Here is a 20,934-nt window from a genome sequence, read left to right on the forward strand (position 1 = left end):
CAACAGCTACAAAAGGGTTAAATACCTCCCTGACCACGCCAGCCTTTATATCATACAAATGAATAACATTGAGTGATTTGGTGAAACCACGTCCATACGTGGACCTGAACCCACTGGGTGTTGTCTCCTTTGTATTTTCAAGCACCAACGATCAAAGATAACATGACCGAGTTTTCTATAGAAATGGCAAACAGGCCTTGGCTATTTTGTTGAAGTCTTATCCTGACTCTCAAAACATTTTGAATTAGAGGAATTGAATTCTTAGAAGAATCCTCAACTTTTTTTAATTGAGTACATAATATTTTTTTCTGAGATAGTAGGAATTTCTTTTTATGAAACAGCTGCTTCATGTAGTGTTTTAATTTTCTTTTTATCCGAATAAGTTTTGAGATCGTCACTTGTACAGCGTTTAAATTTTTCAATTAGGCATAATTGTCTTAGTTTGTCAACACTGTTGTCAAATATGCATAGAATTACACCATCGATCAAAATAAATCTATTTTCGTGGTCCAATTCCGTATTAATGTGGCTATCTAGCCTGCGATAACCTCGAAACTTTTGGTGATAAACCTCCAGTACTAACTTGTATGCTTTCAAAATAGCTGCTTATTATAATTCGTGCAATCGCCTAAAAAGAGAGAGAGAGAGTGGTAAAAGCTCTTTCTGTTTTACCAGTCAAAACATTCTGTAATAATAATGACCACTTTTCGGTGGGCCATTCCATGATTTGAGCAACCATCTCAAAATATTAGAAATATTTATCAACTTCATTTTCATTGATTAAGTTCAAAATTATCATTTTGCCTTGGTTGATCAAAATACAGTCCAAGTTCCATTTCTTACAGCCTCTTTTTTTGTCTTTAATATGAGCTTTTTTGGTCTCGAGATATTTATTTTCTCTTTCAGCCTCGACATGAACTTATTCTTTCTCGGCTTGAGGTGCTTGATTTTTAGCTGAATTTCTAACTTATATTTATCACTCAATCCCGATTGGTCAGTAGGGATACTAGAGTTTTCCCTAATGCTTCCTCAGACCACAAATTAGTATTTCAATAATATGTTTTTATTTCATATTTTCTCACTGATTTCTTAACTCTAGTTCTAGAGCTTTGGCACTTCTGATCTATTCACTTTTGCTATATCTTTTAACTATTCATGAAAGGACGATTGAAGAAGATCTTGATAATTAGAGATGATAAAATCTTGTTAACACTACTTAATTTTAATTTAGATTGAATTTTATCTTTGATTGAGATCCCAGATGAATTCCGCAATTTATTATGTTACGTATTACAATTTACAATATCCTAAAACTGTGTGTGTGTGTTTTCTTATAACAAAGCCACATCAGGGTATCTGCTGAGTTCACCAAGGGGAATCGAACCCCTGATTTTAGCGTTGCAAATCCGTAGACTTATTGCTGTACTAGCAGAAGGCTCCTAAAACTGAGTTTAATTGTAATTTAGAGTATCAAGTTAAATAAACGTTGATACATACTCAGTTTGTGATACTTGCCAACAACATTGATACACACAGTTTTCTTTCTTAATAAAAATACATTTTAATATACAAACAATAACACAGTTTACATTAACAGTTATTAGAAATGATGATTTATATACAAAAGTGTTACAAGCTTACAAACAATTTCGAGTCTTCTATCTGGTCCCGAACTTCCTTGATATCCTATCGAGGGTTCACGATGAGCGAATTAATTTCCAGTTGATATAAAAAAAATTACACCTCGAGTTTTTCACAAATAAAGTTATGCAATGTTTTCGTAAAAATATTAATGTCCGATGTGAATCTGCTGAAGTTAAATGGTTTGTAATGTTCGAAATTTATTAAATGTTTCTGGTCAAATATCTGAAGTTCCAGATTAATAAGCATTAACCACAGTTATCGCTTCCAAGGTTCATAGTATACCAATTATAGGATATCAATAATATATACTTTCTTTTGGCGCGTTGCGTTGGTTAAACGTATTAAAACATGTATGTGCATATGTGTGTGATAGTAAATTCGTCAGAACAGCATCGTGGAATATTCTGGGATAATTTTTTTTCTATCAGTTATGAAGCATAATGTTCTTCTTATGAGATTCTTAATCATCACAAAAGCAATGAAACAATACCAATAGTTTTTTTTAGAGAAACACCACTAGAGAGGCATCAAAACATAAAGTAAAAAAAACACTAAAGAACTACTTACTACACGAGTGTATACTTTCAAGCTAACATCACATTATATGTATCTTTCGCAATCTTTAAAGCTCGCTTATTGTCTCTTTTCAGACGAGGGAAAGGTTTCAAATTAAATTTCATTTGATAAATATCTATTGTTTGAAGAATAGCTCATGAGCGAGCTATACAACTTACATACAATGTGGAATTAGTCTAGAACGAGCTTGTTCTCATATTTAGAATGACAGTCAAAATTCACTCTGTATCATTTCGATAACTAATTGAATCTGAGTATATAAGTAGATAATAGATAATTCAAAAGACATTTTGACCTCTTACTCAAACAAATGCGTCTAGTTTACTTCAGGAGGACTAAATACGTGTTGGAAAACAAAGGAAAACAAAGTGAAGTGAATTAGGAAATGTTCTGCTGATCCTGACTAGCTCACGGAAAATCAGAGAGCTTATAACATTAATAATCAGGTTTTGGTATCTCGGATGACAGTGCCATTACATGATCAATTTATGACTTTTGTTCCAAGTGTTATTAGTTCATCGAACTGGCATAAACGAACTGTATACTCCTTAGAACAAAGTATTATCTGTGGATTTTGTCTTTCGAGTTAAATCTAGAACACTTGTTTATTAAAGGTTTAACAAATTACAATACTTAAATATATTAGCTCAAATTATAAGATAAAGTAAGCCACGGGCTAGCAGAGATAACAGTTTCAAACTGATATTACAATGATCAGTCAAATATGAATGAATGTAGGGTGTGATCCAGTAATATTTCTAGGACTTTGGAGAGTGAAGCTATGGTTTAATATTCTGTCTGTGGAATCACTATTGTAGTTTAGTGCAGCAAGAACATGCTTTAACTCTTTTTAACGTTTGCCCTTTTGACAGCTTCAATCAGTGTTACCTGATGTTGGTTTTTTTTTTCTCCTTTTTCCCATGTGTTACAGGAAATGTGAAAATAAACGTTTCGGAATTCAGCTTATTCCATGTTTAGCATATAACGCAAAATAAAAGAATTACATAATTCATAAGTAAGATATTGTAATACCTAGCTATAATAATAGTAAATTAATTAAACTATTCACAATATGAAAATTAAATGAATAACAAACAAAATACTGCATGTATTAGAAAATATGCAATTAATACGAAGACTGCATGCTTCGTATTATGTTGGTGAAAGTTGTTTGACGTAGAGAAGTAGTTGATCAGTAATTGCGAATCAGTGTTGGTTTTGCAAAAAGTATTGAAATTTCTTAGGTTAAGTTAATTTCATGTATCTTTACTGTTTTGTCCAAAAACACTTCATGACCAGTTTTATAAATAACCAGTGTTGTTTACTGTATCGTTATCCTTTTTATTATGAAATTGAGTTTTCCTTTCGATATGACGACATTAAAATGAATCGATACATGTATACCGTGCCTGTGAGAAACGGGATTTTAAAATTAAAAAATTCAACCTTGACATATGATTTCTTTCGCCATGCAAGTTCTGACATGTTATTTCAAATTTTCTCCACTTTAAACCGTCAAATCAAAATTTACGAAATTCACCAGTTTGCCAACAGAGGTTTGCTTGTTTGAATTTCGCGCAAAGCTACACGAAGGCTATCTGTGCTAGCTGTCCCTAGCTTAGTACCGTAAGACTACAGGGAAGGCAGCTAGTCATCACCACCCACGGCCAACTCTTGGGCTACTCTTTTACCAACGAATAGTGGGATTGATAGTCACATTATAACATTCCCACTGTTGAAGTGGCGGGCATGTTTGGTGTGACAGGAATTCGAATCCGCGACCTTTGGATTACCATTTAGCCATGAAGGCTGTTACGTATTGCTATTTATTTCTGACTAGTCTCAGATTTATTATGTTACGTGTGTTAATGTATTACTATTTCAAATAACCAGAATTTTAAACTTAAAAGTTAATTAAATGTTAGTATGTATCAAATTTCTGGTATTTTTGAACAAGATTAATACTCACATAATATTCTTTTTTTAAGATAAATATATTTTAATATAAAAACACAATACATTTTATAATACCGGTTATTATTAATAGTCATCACAAATGATGGTTTATATACAAAAGTTTTATAAACTTACATACAATACTAATTGTTATATCCGGTCTACAACTGAATGTCTCATTGATGATCCAGGTTCACGACGAAGTTATCCAGAAATATATGTCGGAATTCTCACGATAATATTTAGAAGATGAATATTGAGTAACTTATAGTTGGTTAGTTTATTTAATCCAACGTTTGTCGCTTACAAGGTGTCTTAATTGTTTGCTGTTCCAACTCTACTCAGAGTAAGTTTCGCAACCATAAGCCAGCATGGACAAAAAGAACTTTCGTCTGATTTTTCTTTACGACTTCAATTTTGGACGAAAAGCTACCGAAACTACACGGAACACTAACCAGGCATTCGGCCATGGATCTATTATTGAACCTACAGTTCAGTGTTGGACATGAAGATGAAAGTCTTGAAGATTACAAAGGTCGTGGAAGGAAGCCATCATAAGATGAAAATACATTGAGGGAAGCAGTTGAGACAGACTCTCACACAACAGTATGTGAGGTTTCAGAAAAGCTAGGCACGAGCAAATCAAGCATTGCCAACCACCTGAGTACAATTGGAAAGACGAAAATGTTGGATAAGTTGGTAACTGAAGATCAACAAAATCGGTCTTATGAGATCTGTCAAGGTTGACGCTTCAAAAATTAACGAATTGAGATCGAGTTTCTGCCTCATCCACTTTATTCCCCAGGCTTCTCTCCTATATATTTTAATTTTTTCAAGCACTTTGACAAATTTTTGAACAATAAACGCTTTCAAAACCAGGCAGCTGCAGAATAAGCTTTCAGGGAGTTTATTCACCATAGAAACTTTGACTTGTACAAAAAGGGCATAAACAGCATCGTTATACATTGGCAAAAGTGTGTTGAAGCAAATGGTGCTTACTTTGATTAAAACGTGTTTTACAATACTGGTTTACACTTTCCCAAACTTCGTAGTTTAAAAATGACATTTATTTGTGGAAAACAAAATAATTCTAAGATGATATTGTCACACCTCTTTTAAGCTAGCTCGTCTGATTGGCCTCAGACCGCTGACCTTTTACAGAAAGAGATATTTAATGTCCTCGAAGAAACAATAACATCCTCAGTTAATTTAATGAAGTTGAACGGTTTGTATTGTTCAAAATTTATAAACTTTCCTGGTAAAATTATGTAGTATTCCGATTAAAAAGTGTTAATCGCAGTTGTAGCTCCCGAGACCAGTAGCTGACCAATAATAATAATCTTCTGTCTCTCGGCGAACTGCTTTTATATGAATCACGCAAGTTTCTAGAATTTTCAACAATATTCAAAATCGCGCTAGCGTTTTCGTAAAACAAATATTGTTAAATTTTATTCTCAAGAATCTTCTACAAATTTCGAGAACAGGCGGAACTTGCAAAATACACAGTCAATAATATACGTCACATGTTTAAAAAAACGATGCTGAAATAAGCGTAAGTATTAAAATAAACGTATAACGGTAAATTCGTTACAAGATGAGTTGACTAATAGTTTGTTGATAGATTTGATCCTGACGACCTGGTTGTTAACCTAAATAACATTAAACTAAGTAATAAATGTAAGTCCATCCTAATGGTATTATTCTTTCATGAGATAAACTGAATTTTGCTAATTTTCTTTACACTTTCAAGTTGCTGGACAGAAACCTAAGATACTTTCTTATGTAAGATAAAGGAAATCTTGATCAATACTGTGATAATTTCATTACGAAAACCTAAAATACTTTCTTATGTAAGATAAAGGAAATCTTGATCAATACTGTGATAATTTCATTACGAAAGTATAAAACCTTTACTCTTTATACATTTTATAATTTTAATACTTAACCATTTAACCATCTTAACCATTTAAGCCCTGAAGAAATCTCAGCCTTGAGAGAAGATTGATAAATAAAATTATTGACGTTACGTGGATCTCAAAAGTCATTGCCATCGTTATTCTCAACTAAAGTGATTACTTGAGAAAAATACAAGTGAATCTTGATGATTCTATCAAATTTAAAACAATAACCTTTATCTTTTAACCAAACAACGCGAGGAAAAAAATTCCAAGGTTCTCCGAGAGAACTAAAACACAAAAATAGCATATCCAAAAATGTCGCTCCTTCATTATATCCGACAGGCTCTTGCTGTCTTATTTTATATTGTCTTCATAAAATTCACAAAGTAGGCACCGTTTTTACGTGAAATTATTTTAGCCTTAGGCACACACACTTATACACTCGTGAAATTCACTACTCTTCCTTATTCATTCCAGTTTACATGTGTATTAAAACAACCAGCAACATTCAGAAATCATTTTACAGCCAACTTTGATATTACCTTCCTATTTACTAATATACATCGAAATGAAACAATTAATCTGAACTTTCACGTAATAACGTTTCGCTGAATGGCTTTCCAGTTACTCATAGAACCGAAAATTAACATTCCCTATTCAACAACTCTATATTTGAAAGAACAGATAGCGTTATCATGTACTCCTCGCTGAGTCCAACGTTAGCTAATACATTTTTCTGTTTGTTTGTCTTTGAATTTCGCGCAAAGCTAGTTGAGGACTATCTGAGCTAACCGTCCCTAATTTAGCAGTGTAAGACTAGAGGGAAGGAAGCTAGTCATTACCACTCACCGCCAACTCTTGGGCTACTCTTTTACCAACGAATATTATAACGCCCCCAAGGCTGAAAGGGTGAGCATGTTTGGTGCGAAGGGGATTTGAGTCGCTCGACCCTTGGCTTACGAGTCGACTGCTTTAACCATCTGGGCATGCCGGGCCTTTACAAAAGGTATGTAAACAACAGTTTTATTATTTTTCACGTAGGGATCACTGATCTAAATTAGAATACCTGTACTTACGACATCCTGCCATTAAGTTCACTTGCAAGTTGAAAATAATGATGATTTATCTTTTCTAGACATCCTTTTTACTTGTAACACTAGTGGATTTGTTACATCAATATACAGAAAACAGATGTTTACTGGTCTCATGGTACAATTTGACAACTTTATCCAGTTCATATACAAAAGAAATATGGCAACATATTTATTAGTTAGAGGTTATATCTTGTAATCTACTTGCTTTAATTTACACTCTGAAATTCCTCTCATACAGCATACTTTAAAATATAACGCAACATATGTTACAAAAAATTACTAATATTTTTTATAACTAAGAAAATCACTAACTAACCTACTCAGACTACACTCAAACTTACATTGTACTCTTGTTTTCCATTCGTTGTTAAACAAAGCTTAACTTTAAAAAGTTAAATAAAACGCGCTATTCATCTCCCAATTTTTCTCTGTTCTTGATTTGTATATAATTACTGTGGAGAATGTAAGGCCTTCTGTATTGGCCAATCTAAACGCTATCCATTAGCTACGGCCAATTAACATATACGACTTGAACTTAACCTATCAAATTTTACTATATTTCGCAAAACCAATACTGATTTGAAATTACTTATCAAAAAACTTCTCCACATCAAACAACTTTCACCAACATAGAACAACATACAGTTTTTTTTTTTTCAATTGTACGGTTTCTAATACGTACAGTACTTTGTTTATCATTCAATTCATTTTTATGTTGTTGCATTTTGATTACATACAACTTATCGTTATAGTAGCAAAATGTTTTAAATTTCTTATTTAGGAATGATGTAATTCTTTTAATTTGCTTTAGATACCGAAGACACGTTTTTTTGTATCCCATTGTGTTATAAATAGTGTTGTTTATCGTAAGTATTGTTTTTGTGTAAGTTTGTTTTCTTCCGAACATGTCAATTGCTAATGCCTTTACTGGCTTCCATTAGTTTAAAACGATTGAGACATTGTATGTCTTTAACTGATAAAGATACACATGTATGCAACAATGAAGAAGTTGACTTAACACCATTTGTGATCGTACAGTTTGAACATCAAAACGCTCATACACTTTTGTATCAAACTGTGTTTAAAATAAAAATAAAACAATATATTGAAACTCTCAATAAATTAAAGATTTTCATAACGTTCGACTTACCAATGGCTGTGCAGAAAACTTTCCATGGTACCAAAACGCACAAAAATTAAAAACAACAAATCATGTTGAAAATTGTCCTTGAAATGTTAAAAAAACGGACTTGAAACAATGCCCTTAGGATGCTGTACGTTCAGAGCCTGTGACCAGAGAGGGAGTTACACTGGTGGTTTATCAACAATATAACGTCTGGCAGCATGTACATAAGCAGCTTTACGTCCTGTGTTAAAAACTTCACTTTTCAACCTATATTTATGTCCTTTTCACGGGGAAGTGACGCTGCGGTGGGGACGCTTTAAGAGAAGCTTAGGACACCCAAGAATTTCATAATTTGAAAACCAACCAAACGTTCGATTTTTCCTTTTTTTTTCTACGGGACTATAAGATCCGCCTTCCTGAACTCTACAGCTTTTTAGTTGCACGCAGTTTGAAGGACATTTTATAGTTTACTTTGGATAATAAAATTATACTGTCTTCGTGGAAGTATATTCGTACAGACTGAGCAGAGGAGAAATGTCTGAGCGGAAGTGTAACTGAAAAGATAAAATTATCCAGAACGCTGTGGGAGTGTTAGAGTTTTAAGAGTCATGTGTCGAGGTCGACCCTTTTAAATTGTCTCAAGCATTTGCCTTTTCTTTTGACAGATGTTGGTATTACTATAACACTCTTTCTACTAAGATGTAGCTCATCAAAAGTAGCGTAACATCTTATTCTTTTAGGATTAGAATCATAATAGAAACAGCATTCAGAATAAAACTAGAACGTCCTTCCATATAAAAACTTACTAATGTTTTCGTGCAGTGGAAATTGCATAAGGTAATGGTTAGATTAGTTCACAACTGTGCTTCTGCATATATAGCTATGTAAAAACACACACATATAAGGTTCAGCCCTAATATATATTTCTTGTCAGTATTATCTAAAGTTAGCACAAAAACTAACCGTGGAAAAAGTAAAAAAGGCCATCTGTGCTGTAAAACGTGTAAAACTGAATCTGTTACGCTTTAACCATAACAGTGTACTCAGCAAGAGAGAAAGTTAAAGGTTTTGGAAACAAGTGTTATCACAAGTGCACGAAGCACTGTAAAAAAAAAAAAAGTTTAATAGAATTTGACACAAAATGCATCAGTTTTTTTTTTTACCCACAACAATCTGATTCATAAAGAATATATAAATAAACATTCTAAATAATGTAGTCTCACTTAAAAATTAGTTCAAATGTTGGTTCCTTTTTAACGTTAACAAGACACAATTGAACTTCTATTTTATTATTATTTAATTATACATGGTAATTTTAGTGGACTGTCACACTGATAATCATTGTTATTTTTAAAATTTTGGACTAACTCATAAGAACGTAGTTGATATAGAATTTGTGTGTGTGTGTGTGTTTTCTTATAGCTAAGCCACCTCGGATTATCTGCTGAGTGCATTGAGGGGAATCGAATACCTGATTTTATGGTTGTAAATCCATAGACTTACCGCTTTACCAGCGGTGGACGATAGAGAATTCTATATTTGCTTGAATACCACGTTTCTACGATTCAGAACAATCCGTTATAAGTTGTAACTGATATTTAAAAGATAAAACAAACAAACATAACTTTTGAGTCAGATCTAGAGTGGCCTTATTTTGTTTCAACATGTAAAAATGAGCTTTATTTTTCTTTCACAAAAGTTTGTTTGTAATCAAGCACAAAGGTACATAATGAGCTATATGTACTGTGCCAACCACGGGTATCGAAGCACGGTTTTTAGCGTTATAAGCTTTCAGAGTTCTCGCTGTACCACTGAGGAGGGAAAAGCTTTTAAGAAAGAGATGTAAAGTGTTTTTGTGTTTTTTTTTGCATTTTGAACATGACTGATACTTTATGCGACACATAGACTAAACATCCGGGCCAGAAACTCTTAGAGTGCTAACCAGAGGAAGAGCAACTAGTCAATAACATCCATCGTCAGCAACTGCTGTTAACCGAATAGCAGGATTTACTGTCATTCTATATTGATTCAGCTTATAGCTTTGCATGTATGTCTAGCTAACACCTCCCAAAGTTCTAGAATTAGCAAGACAAAATTTGGCAGGTGCATTAGAGATGTCTTAATGATTCCTTTATCTTTATGGTGTACTCCTCCTCCCTGATTAAATGGGGCTAAAATGCGAATGGAAGGTCAATATATGATGGGGTCAAAAGTAGGTTTATCTTATCGAACCGAAATCTGGCATCGAATATTGTGTTCCTGGTCCCTTGGGATCTCACTGTGCTATAACTGAAAGAAGTTTCATGCCTCCAGTTATGAGCTAAACAAAATCCTAACATGGTACATGTAAGGCGGATCTCCTAACGTTTTTTTTTTTTTTTTTACAGGTATGGGGCTCCTTGGTAACTGAAAAACTTGATTGGTACTTTAGGATTTTAGTGATTAATGAAAAAAGCCTTTGAAATCTATAGCATAGCAAGGGTATTTCATGCTAGTAGGGTAACGTCCTTAAACTGAATTTGTCAGCATGTTAGCTTTCGAATCTGCAACGCCCCTGTAGTCACACTATATACTAAACAACGTCGAGTTGCATATTTAATATTTCAACCTCAGCCTACCCAAGTAAACTCAACTGCTACTGACGGGGTTATAACCAGTCTGGTTCTGTTACAGTGTCAATTTCAATGCACAACAATATAAATATAATCACCAACCATTTATTTATACAACAATATTTTGTTTAAACATGAAAAACAAAACGCATAGACTATTTATTATTTATATCGTAGTCTATGCTCATAGCTTTAAAAAGATGCAAAATCTAAATAATCGTTGCTGTTTATCACAGAGCTGCAAGTTGGGCAATTTATGTTGCACCCATGTCGAGATAGAGCCCCAGAGACTAGACCGAAATAAATTATAACAAGTAACTTGTTCGTTTCTTTGAAGTTAACCACAAAGCAACATAGGGGTTATCTGTGCTCTGCCCACTATGGGTATAGAGACCCGGATTTGAGTGTTGTAAGTCCACATACTTGTCGCTGTGCTACTTGGAGGGGCATAACACGTAATAAGACTTGTAAGTCTGTCAAGTTACTGCTAATCTACCAGGGGACTTTAAAATAGTGACAAGTATAACACGACGCTAAACTCAAATTAATAAATGTTTTCATATGAGGTGTTGGACAGAATAAAATTATCATTATTTTAATAACAATATAAACAAAAATAGAATAAAATGTAAATACCTTACTGTAAAACAAATTATTGATACAATTTTACATTACATAGTAACTAGTTCACATTTACAATTTTTGATGACAAAGTCATTTTGATGCTTTGTTTGTTTGTTTTATTTGTTTTGGAATTTCGTAGAAAGCTACTCGAGGGCTATCTGTGCTCGCCGTCCCTAATTTAGCAGTGTAAGACTAGAGGGAAGTGAGCTACTCATCGCCACCCACCGCCAACTCTTGTGCTACTCTTTTACCAACAAATAGTGGGATTAACCGTACATTATAACTCCCCCACGGCATTTTGATGCAACGTTAAGTTTTCATAAATTATGTTATAATTTGAGTGCCTAATATAGCAAACATTTTTAGGTCAGAATTAACCTAGTTAACATGCTCTTGCTAATTTTAAGGTTAAAGGTTGCTTTCCTTTTAAAAGGAATTAAATCTAAATGTTTCAATTATCTGTTATTGAATTTAAGAAATTATTGAATCAAATAGAAATTTAGATTTTTGTTTCCAAGAGGCTGTTTAATTTTTATTCAAAAATGAATTAGATAGATTAAAAGCATTTTTATTATAATTGCCTCAGTATTTTACAGAGGTTTATATTTGTCTTTTAGCCAGAGAGAAAGGTTTTAGAGAATCGACAATAACAGGTTAAAGAACTGATTTCCTCCATTAACAACAGTGGTCACAATTTTTTTTTTTTTTTTAATTACAGACATTAGGTAAAAGAGGTTGGTCTGCCTATGTAGAGGGTAGAAGGATTGAAGGTCCATAAGTTATTACTTATTTCTATTAAAATATGTGAATACAGTTTTTTAATTAGTGTACTTGAACTTTAATATATAATTTGTAATGACTGTGATAGCAAGATAAACTTATTTCTGTGACAAAATTCTGTCCACGGGCTACATTAATGATGGTGATATGATAAAAAAAAGCTAGTTTATCTGTGAGAAAAGATGCTTAAAGTATCGATTTCCATCCTTTATTAGCTAACGAAACGTTACAGAATTATTACGTAGTATCTATCATACTTAAAATGATTTTATTGTAAACTATAGCTTATTAGTTTACTTTCTTAGCGTATGAAAACTGGCCCGGCATGGCTTAGCGTATTAAGGCGTGCGACTCGTAATCTGAGGGTCGCGGGTTCGCATCTCCGTCGCGCCAAACATGCTCGCCCTTTCAGCCGTGGGGGCATTATAATGTGACGGTCAATCCCACTATTCGTTAGTAAAAGAGTTGCCCAAGAGTTGACGGTGGGTGGTGATGACTAGCTGCCTTCCCTCTAGTCTTACACTGCTAAATTAGGGACGGCTAGAGCAGATAGCCCTCGAGTAGCTTTGCGCGAAATTGAAAAAAACAAACAAAAACAAAACAAACTTACTTGCGGCAAGAACTAATTCTTTACCATATACATTGCATGGAAATAATACGATTAACCATGCGTAGCATTTGGTATTTCAATACCCAGTGAACTGATTATTAGTGTACGACCTTAAAAGTTAGTGTAAATGTTACTTTATATGAGATTGTCATCCAAGTTTGTGGAGGTTGGGTTGAAGAAATATATGACCTAGATTTCATGTTAAGTGATCTGATCTGCTGTAAGTAACTTGATTTCCTCATTCATATGAAAAATATTTTATTAAAATTTAACAGAGATTTAACCCAACAAGAATTTTTTTCCTAGTCTAATAGAATTCTAAGAGTTCAACTTAAAACTTTATAATCTCTGAATTTAAAACTAACTTATACTAACTGTTTGTTTTGTTTGGTTCTTTTGAATTTCGCGTAAAGTTACACCAGGGCTATCTGCGCTAGCCATCCTTAATTTAGTAGTGCAAGACTAGAGGGAAGACAGCTAGTCGTCACCATCCACCGACAACTCTTGGGTTAGTCTTTCATCAACTACTAGTGGGGTTGACCGTCACATTATAACGCCCACACGGCTGAAAGGACGAGCATGTTTGGTGAGACAGGGATGCGAATTCACGGTCCTCAGGTTACGAGTCGAGCGCTCTAACTACATGGTCATGCTGGGGTCAACTTACACTGACACTTGTTCTTGTTTCATTGTCCACTGCTGGTACAGTGGCAAGTCTATGGATATATAACGCTAAAATCAGGTGTTCGATTCTCCTTGGTGGAGACAGTAGATAGCCAGCTGTGGCTTTGCTAAAAGAAAATACAGACACACCCTTGTTTCACTATGGTCTGGCCCGGCATGGCCAGGTGGTTAAAGCACTCGAGTTGTAATCCGAGGGGCGTGGGTTCGAATTCCTGTCACACCAAACATGCTCGTCGTTTTAGCCGTGGGGGCATTACAATGTGATGGTCAATCCCACTATTCGTTGGCAAAAGAGTAGCCCAAGTGTTGGTAGTGGGTGTTAATGACTAGCTGCCTTCCTTCTAGTCTTATACTACTAAATTAGGGACGGTTAGTGCAGATAGCACTTGAGTAGCTTTGTACGAAATTCAAAACAAACCAATCATTACGGTCTTGTTTAGCTTTACGGTTAGAAATCTCAATTTATACTTTGAAAGTTGTAGGTTTGAATGTCAATACAAAACCTCTTTTTTTTAAGTTATGAGGACGGTATAAAGTAACGGTCAATTCCATTATTTATTAATAAATAGTAGCCCTAGAGATAGAGGTGGTTGTTGTTGACTTCTTTCCTTTTCCTCTAGTCACAACTAGTCCAAATAGCCCTCTTATCGTTTTAAGGAAAATTCAAACAAATTAAAAACTTTTTATAACAGACCTGATTGTTTACCACACCATAATTATTTTCGACAACTATCTGAATTATTGTATCATGCTTTGTACTGTTTATATATTTATTACTATAGTGTATTTGTTGTTAGAACAATGAGATGAATATTTATGCTATACCCACTGCGAAGACTGAACCCCGAAACTAACGTTATCAGGCAGTAAGCTTACCCTTGAAATACCGTTTGTTTTTGTATTAAAACTTTGTACTTATAAAGTAAACACAAAAGTTTTTTTTTTAAGTTTTGTGATATTAAAGCACATCAAGTTATAAAATAAAGGAAATTCTGAAACGTATTTCTTATTTACAAATATATTTTGGGGGTGAACAAAACCACAGTGGAAACGACTCCCAGATTTCAGCGTATTAAGTCGGACCAAGTGAGTTAACTTACCATAGTCCCGCTAGGAAACAATTATAATGTGAATATACTTACTAATTTGTAAATTTAATGTGCATTCACCCCCTCTGTGGGATGTTTAAGGAAATATTTACCAATTCAAAATCTCTGCAATCATGTATGGCCCGGCATGGCCAAGTGAGTTAAGGCGTTCGACTCGTAATCTGAGGTTCGTGGGTACAAATCCCTATCTCACAAACATGCTTGCCCTTTCAGCCGTAGGACGTTATAATGTGACGCCCAATCCCACTATTCGTTGGTAAAAGAGTAGCCCAAGAGGTGGCGGTGGGCAGTGATAACTATCTACCTTCCTTCTAGTCTGACACTACTAAATTAGGGACGACTAGCGCAGATAGCCCTCGTGTAACTGTGCACGAAATTAAAAAAACAAACAAAACAAGCAATCACGTAAGTCTTTTGCATTTCTCTTATCTAAATAACTCTATATTCATTTCTCAAAGTAGTTTTTAAAACATGCTGAGATGAATCTTATAATTTACGCTACGAATCAATTAGTTGTAAATATCTTAGAGATTACAGAATTGAAATGTTTACTACACAAGTGAGAAAATATATTGCTACATCTTTCTTGTTTTCTACTAGGAAGCCCGCCGGTTGACGAACGTTAAATCTTCAAACTTATAACGCACAACGTGGAGCTCGATTCTCTGCATTGGAAAAAAAAATGCTTATATCTAATTGTGTAGCTGTGCAACAATAAAACAACAACATTATTATATCAGGAAAAGTTGATAATTGTGGAATGCCCTATCAGTTTTGTTTCTCGATCTGGTGATTATTGTAACAAATATTATTAATGGTGTATTTTTCATATCACAAAACAACATCAGGCTATCTGCTGAGATCACCGAGGGGAATCGAAACCCTGATTTTAGTGTTCTTAGTCCGTAGACTTATCGCTATACTAGCGGGGGGCGTTTTTAAAGGATCTATAATTACTATTTTTGTAGTTATGAATCGCACGACAATACTTATTATAAGACATTTTCTTTTCTTTTCATTTGAGCTTTAAATAAAAGCGAATAATAGTAAATGAATTTGAGAAAGAAAAATGACGTAGTTCTCTAAAGTTTTCTCAATGCTTCAATAAGTTCGATCTTCTCTAGTAGGATCGAGAGACAAGAGTTGCCCAAGATTTGGCGGTGTGTGCTCTGAAAGAGAAAGTAGCCTATTATTTCAAAATTAGAGTCAATTTTATGGCGCAATTATCCCCTGAGTAGCTTTAAGCGAAAATAAAAAACAAACATTTCTAGTATATAATTATGTATATAATATTTTACAAATGGAAAACTAACATTAAAAGGTAATTATTTCTCTTAGATCTATTCTATTTCTCTCCAATTGACACAATAAACTAAAGTGATAAACATTCTCATGAAGTACACTGAATAAGTTATTTTTTAATGCAAGTGTGTTCAGTGTGTCGAATATTTTAGCTCTCTTGAAAAATAAAGTAATTCGTTTCTTAACACTAGCATCTAAGCGGCTCAGCGACAAGTATACATGTTTGCAGTATAAAACTTTGGATTTTGATATCTATGGTGGGCAGAGCGTAGATAGTTCATTGTGTTGCTTTATACTTAACAATAAACAAACAACTGAGAAGCCCATAACATTCCTCAGTTTGCTTAAGTCATAGTTCCTGAGAAATATTAAGCGCTACTGACTTGAAAGTCTCATTACTTTTCTTGATATGTGAAAAACGATGTCAATTCTTATAATGTGAGATTTCTAAATAAAAATGTCAGACATCCATGACAGTGGAAATAAGAAACGTATCATTACTTTAAGGTCTACATAGATATAGAACACATGTTTCGAAATATACAGAGAAACGTAGAGAAATATTTAGTAATTATTGCTTTTAGGCAATTAGTTTCCAAAAATAAAGCCAGAGAAAGTCACAAAATGCTCTTCTTTATTATATTTGCTTATTATTTATTTGTACATAATACATTTCTTTATTTCTGTATGCATGTACATGCTCCTCAAATATGTATAAACTGTTTTAGTATTAGTCACTTAATATTTCCTTGACAAAAAGTGTGTGTACTACATAATATCATTTTCCAAATCTCATGTGACCATAGTCATCAAATTTTTTGGCGGGGCCACTCCTTCCAAACCTCATGTGTCCATAGTCATCAAACCTACGATGGGGGGCATGCAAGTTGTCCAAGTCTCCATCTTCGAAGTCTGTAATGCCAGCATCAGGTAGGACTTCATCATCATCGTCGTCTTGTTTAACGCCAGTTTCACCAGTTGAATCGCTCGTGCGAACCGTAAACTCAGCTGTACCTGGTCGTAGTATTGCATAACCACGGACCTTGTTGACGTAAGGGATGACTAGCCGAGCTATTTTTTGCAATTGTGATGACATGAGGGTTGGCTTGGATGTCGAGGCTGGGAGAGTAAGGTAAAGAACAGAAAGAAAAGCAAAGCAGATTGTTGTCCTCATTTTTTTAGCTTATCTGAAAGTAAAGTATGTGAAAATGTTAGAAAAAACAGATAAAAACAAAACAGCTACTTGATTAAATTTCTCACTTTGAGACTAGTGGACAATCAAAGTATGCCGAAAAGTAATAGCTTGATAGAGATAAAGACGCTGACAAGAGGTATTTAGCCACGGTCTCCTATCGCATACTTTCAATCATTGAAAAAATATCTTTCGTGACATCAATTTTATATTAGGATTTAGTGCTGATACAAATCGAAATGAAAGGAACACTAAGTTACTGTTATGTCGATAAGTTACTGTGTTATTGGAAACGCTGACATTGGAAATTGATATTAGGATAGAAAATAAATGAACATTTTGAAATGTAAATAAATATCTTGCAAGTAGTATCACGCGAGCATTATCAAATGAGATATTTTACCACAATTTCACATCTATTTCTATTTTAATGCACTTCGTATGTTATGTATGTTGTAACGAAATTCAAATAACAAATGATAAACACTTTTGAACATGTCTCTAATAGTATCAAAATGGTGATCATTTATAAAAAATTAAGTTGTTACCTTTTTTTATATATATAAGAACTTCAACCAAATAGTTTTACAAGTAATATCTATATTATTCTCAATAGATTTCTTTAATATTCAGCAGGATGCTGTTGTTAACCAATGATATAATCACTATAAATATGGTTTCTGCGTTAAACAACTTAGCAACAATTATCTGCAAGAGATATTTAATAAAGTTTTGTTAGTGCTTAAAGTATCGATATGCAATTACAATTCGAGTCTCTGCCTTTTAGTCCACGTCTGTATTTTCTTAAACGTTTAAAAAGCAGTAGAATTTCAAACGGAACATAATTATAGCGAATGAATAATCGAATTACATACGAAAATGTCGAAAAAGATGAAGATATTAAGCTAATGGGTCAGTGAAATATAATTATTCCAAGTGCAACAAGTGATCTACATTGAACGTGATTTTCTGATCATTATTGACTTTGAAATTGAAACAAACTAAATAAATATATGTGGGTAACTAGCGTTTTCATTATTATGCATTTCATTAATAAGTAATTTAATTTTTAATAAAGCTTTAGAATGGTGTAATGATCTCTTATCGGCCTTTTTTTTAAATAGCTGTAAATTTGTATATTTTACTCAGCATAAAGTAGATATGTAAATGCTAAAAAAAGACAAATACCTGAATTATTTTATATACATTTTTATTTATAATAAATATTTCTATTCTCTTGAATTATAATTGCTCACAAGTAAACTTTAAAGACTTTCCACTAGATCAAAACTAAAATCAACTTTCTAATGAGTATAATTAAATTAATGCATTTTTTCACTTTCTTTCTTAGATTAGAATGAATTTTTCATCAGTTGGGTACTCTCTCTGTTTGCAATAATTTCCGCTACAAAAGTTTGCTCATGTTTCACGAGCAACAACGAAAACTTAAATTATTCATTATTATTTTGACATTACTATATTCGTACATCCACCCACATTATAATTCCATCAAAAACACCTTTATTAATCTATACGTTATTAATACAGTTTTATTTAATGTTCAGATGAGCATTGACATATCCTCTAATGGGCATGCATGAATTGTCAAGTAACTGTATTGAAATGAAAAGAAACGAGAGATACCTTTCTAAGAGGACAGTGAATTCGGAAAAAAATATCTTATAATTTTATGGTACCTCAAAGTATTTTTCGAAATAAAAAAACAAACTGACTATTTTAGCATATATTATAAAAGTCCATAACAACATTTTTACTATCTTATTAGTACTGATTTCGAAATTCGTAGAATGAAGAGATTCAATAACGCAATATGGTTTTAAAATAAATGGTTGAAAAATTGTTTTCAATGTCATTGTTTCTCTCTAATTAAAAATTCAGTAGGTAGAAATCACAATGAATAGATTATACACTCACTTGTTGAACTTAGGTAGCAATTTAATACGTAGTAGTTGTTATTCGTATTTTTACGTGAATAATCTGGAGATAAAAATTTCAAACCTATTACTGAGAGATTTAATTTCTGTTATATATTTTAGGTAAAAATAGTTCATTATCTCATTAAATTAAGACGAAATCTTAATTACAGCAAGTGATTTTTCATGACACATTTTCACTTTTTACATTTTACAATATAAAATGAACAATCCAATAAGTTTCTTATTTATTTAAATTTTAAGCTTCTGTTCAAGTATCAATGTGGCAGTAAAATGTTCGTTACATACACAACGGAAAGAGTGTAAACCACAATTTCTTGATACTGATCCGATGAATCAACAGTAATCAGAGCTTTAATTAGAAATATCGAGAGAAGACTTTTAATGACGTCCCAATAGTAATGGAGTTTGAATTATAAACATCAACAGACGGCCGCCTTAAATATTCCAAAGAATTGATGGTAGTGGAAAAGTATACAACATAAACTAGTTGAGCTGGCATTTAGAATAATGTGATAAATATCTATATATTTTAGAAAGGTTTTGGTGTTATTCAACTATTTCAAACTCTAAAGTAGTAATGTCTTTTTAGCGAGACCGCAAAGTGGCGCAGTGAAAATGCAAATCACAATTTAGAACCTGCTTTAGGCTTAATTATAATTTTCATTCTTTCAGCAGTGAAGATAATGCTATAACATGTCAAATTATGCATTAAAAGTAAGAAGTAATTATAAGGTAATAATTTCCTATATATATATTGTATATATTTATATACCCGCAAAATTTAAACTTCATGCTAGGTTTGAAACAAACTATTAGACGCATAAATTAAAAAAGTCAAATCAGGCGTTCTAAAAAAAGAAGTTACACTGGACCGCATGCAGACTATTATATTACAATACCAAAAATAATTATAATTAATATTCTATCAAATCTGCCTCAGTCTTATTATAGAAGTTATAAGGCTTTAAGATACCATTGAAAAAATTTAATGCACATTTAATATAGAAAGAGTTAACCTTACAGTTCTAAGCAGTATTCTGTATTCTCTGTTATTTCTCGTTTGTTTTGACATTACAGATTCGTTAAATGAGGTTTGATGAATTAAAGATATATAAAAAGTGTATATAAATACCAGAACGGAAACTGTTAACTTCACCCGTTGGGTTCTTCGTCTGATAAAATGACTATCTGCTCCTGTTACCTATTTATACTGTCATCTGCACTTCTCAGTATAAGAATCAGGATCTTATATAGTTTATATATCACTAAATCCTACTAATACGCGCAAAACATTTACTGCGAGTTGGATAACAGAGCATGCGCATTTCAGGAATTATAGTAAGTTAGATTTTGCGCTTAAACTGAGAAATGATTGGATAGAAATACCCAATAAGATGTGGAAGATATAGACATTCAAGAATACAGATACAATGAAATATGAAGCAAAATATGGCGTAAGATGTGAGCAGGAGGAAACGCGTGTTTGAACTTTCAATTAATACATCAACGACACCAATTTGTCTAGAAACGTCAGTATCGTCTCTTAAAATATGCTTAAGATTTTAATATTAATCAAATATTGTACTGTAGCTTATATAAACGCAAAACATGTCTTTGGAAGACAGAAAACACCGGGATATTACACTTATTTGTTCGAAACTTAAAATATGGAGTCTACCCCCAAAAGAGTCATATATATTAACTATGTATTAAACCGTCTTTATTAAGTATTGACGAGGGAGAAAAAAAGTGTGCCAGCTTACATGGAA

At 33.1% G+C, this 20,934-nt stretch overlaps 2 protein-coding genes across 2 annotated transcripts in view; both read right to left on the minus strand.

Moving 5' to 3' along the window:
* Positions 1-8,772, minus strand: part of LOC143244874 (von Willebrand factor D and EGF domain-containing protein-like) — a 98,701-nt gene extending 89,929 nt beyond the window's left edge. The window contains exon 1 of the mRNA XM_076490342.1: positions 8,319-8,772. The gene's annotated coding sequence lies outside the window, so the exon portion shown is untranslated. The remainder of the gene's footprint in view (positions 1-8,318) is intronic.
* Positions 8,773-16,646: 7,874 nt separating this feature from the next.
* Positions 16,647-20,405, minus strand: LOC143245210 (uncharacterized). The gene is made up of 2 exons (XM_076491332.1): positions 20,298-20,405; positions 16,647-17,202 (listed from the first exon to the last, which is right to left on the minus strand). The coding sequence occupies exon 2, from the start codon at positions 17,187-17,189 to the stop codon at positions 16,794-16,796; it is 396 nt and encodes a 131-aa protein (XP_076347447.1). The 5' UTR covers positions 17,190-17,202; positions 20,298-20,405; the 3' UTR covers positions 16,647-16,793.
* Between the last annotated feature and the right edge of the window lie 529 nt (positions 20,406-20,934).

Source organism: Tachypleus tridentatus, chromosome 1 (assembly GCF_004210375.1).
Source record: "Tachypleus tridentatus isolate NWPU-2018 chromosome 1, ASM421037v1, whole genome shotgun sequence".
In the NCBI taxonomy this organism is placed as follows: domain Eukaryota; kingdom Metazoa; phylum Arthropoda; class Merostomata; order Xiphosura; family Limulidae; genus Tachypleus; species Tachypleus tridentatus.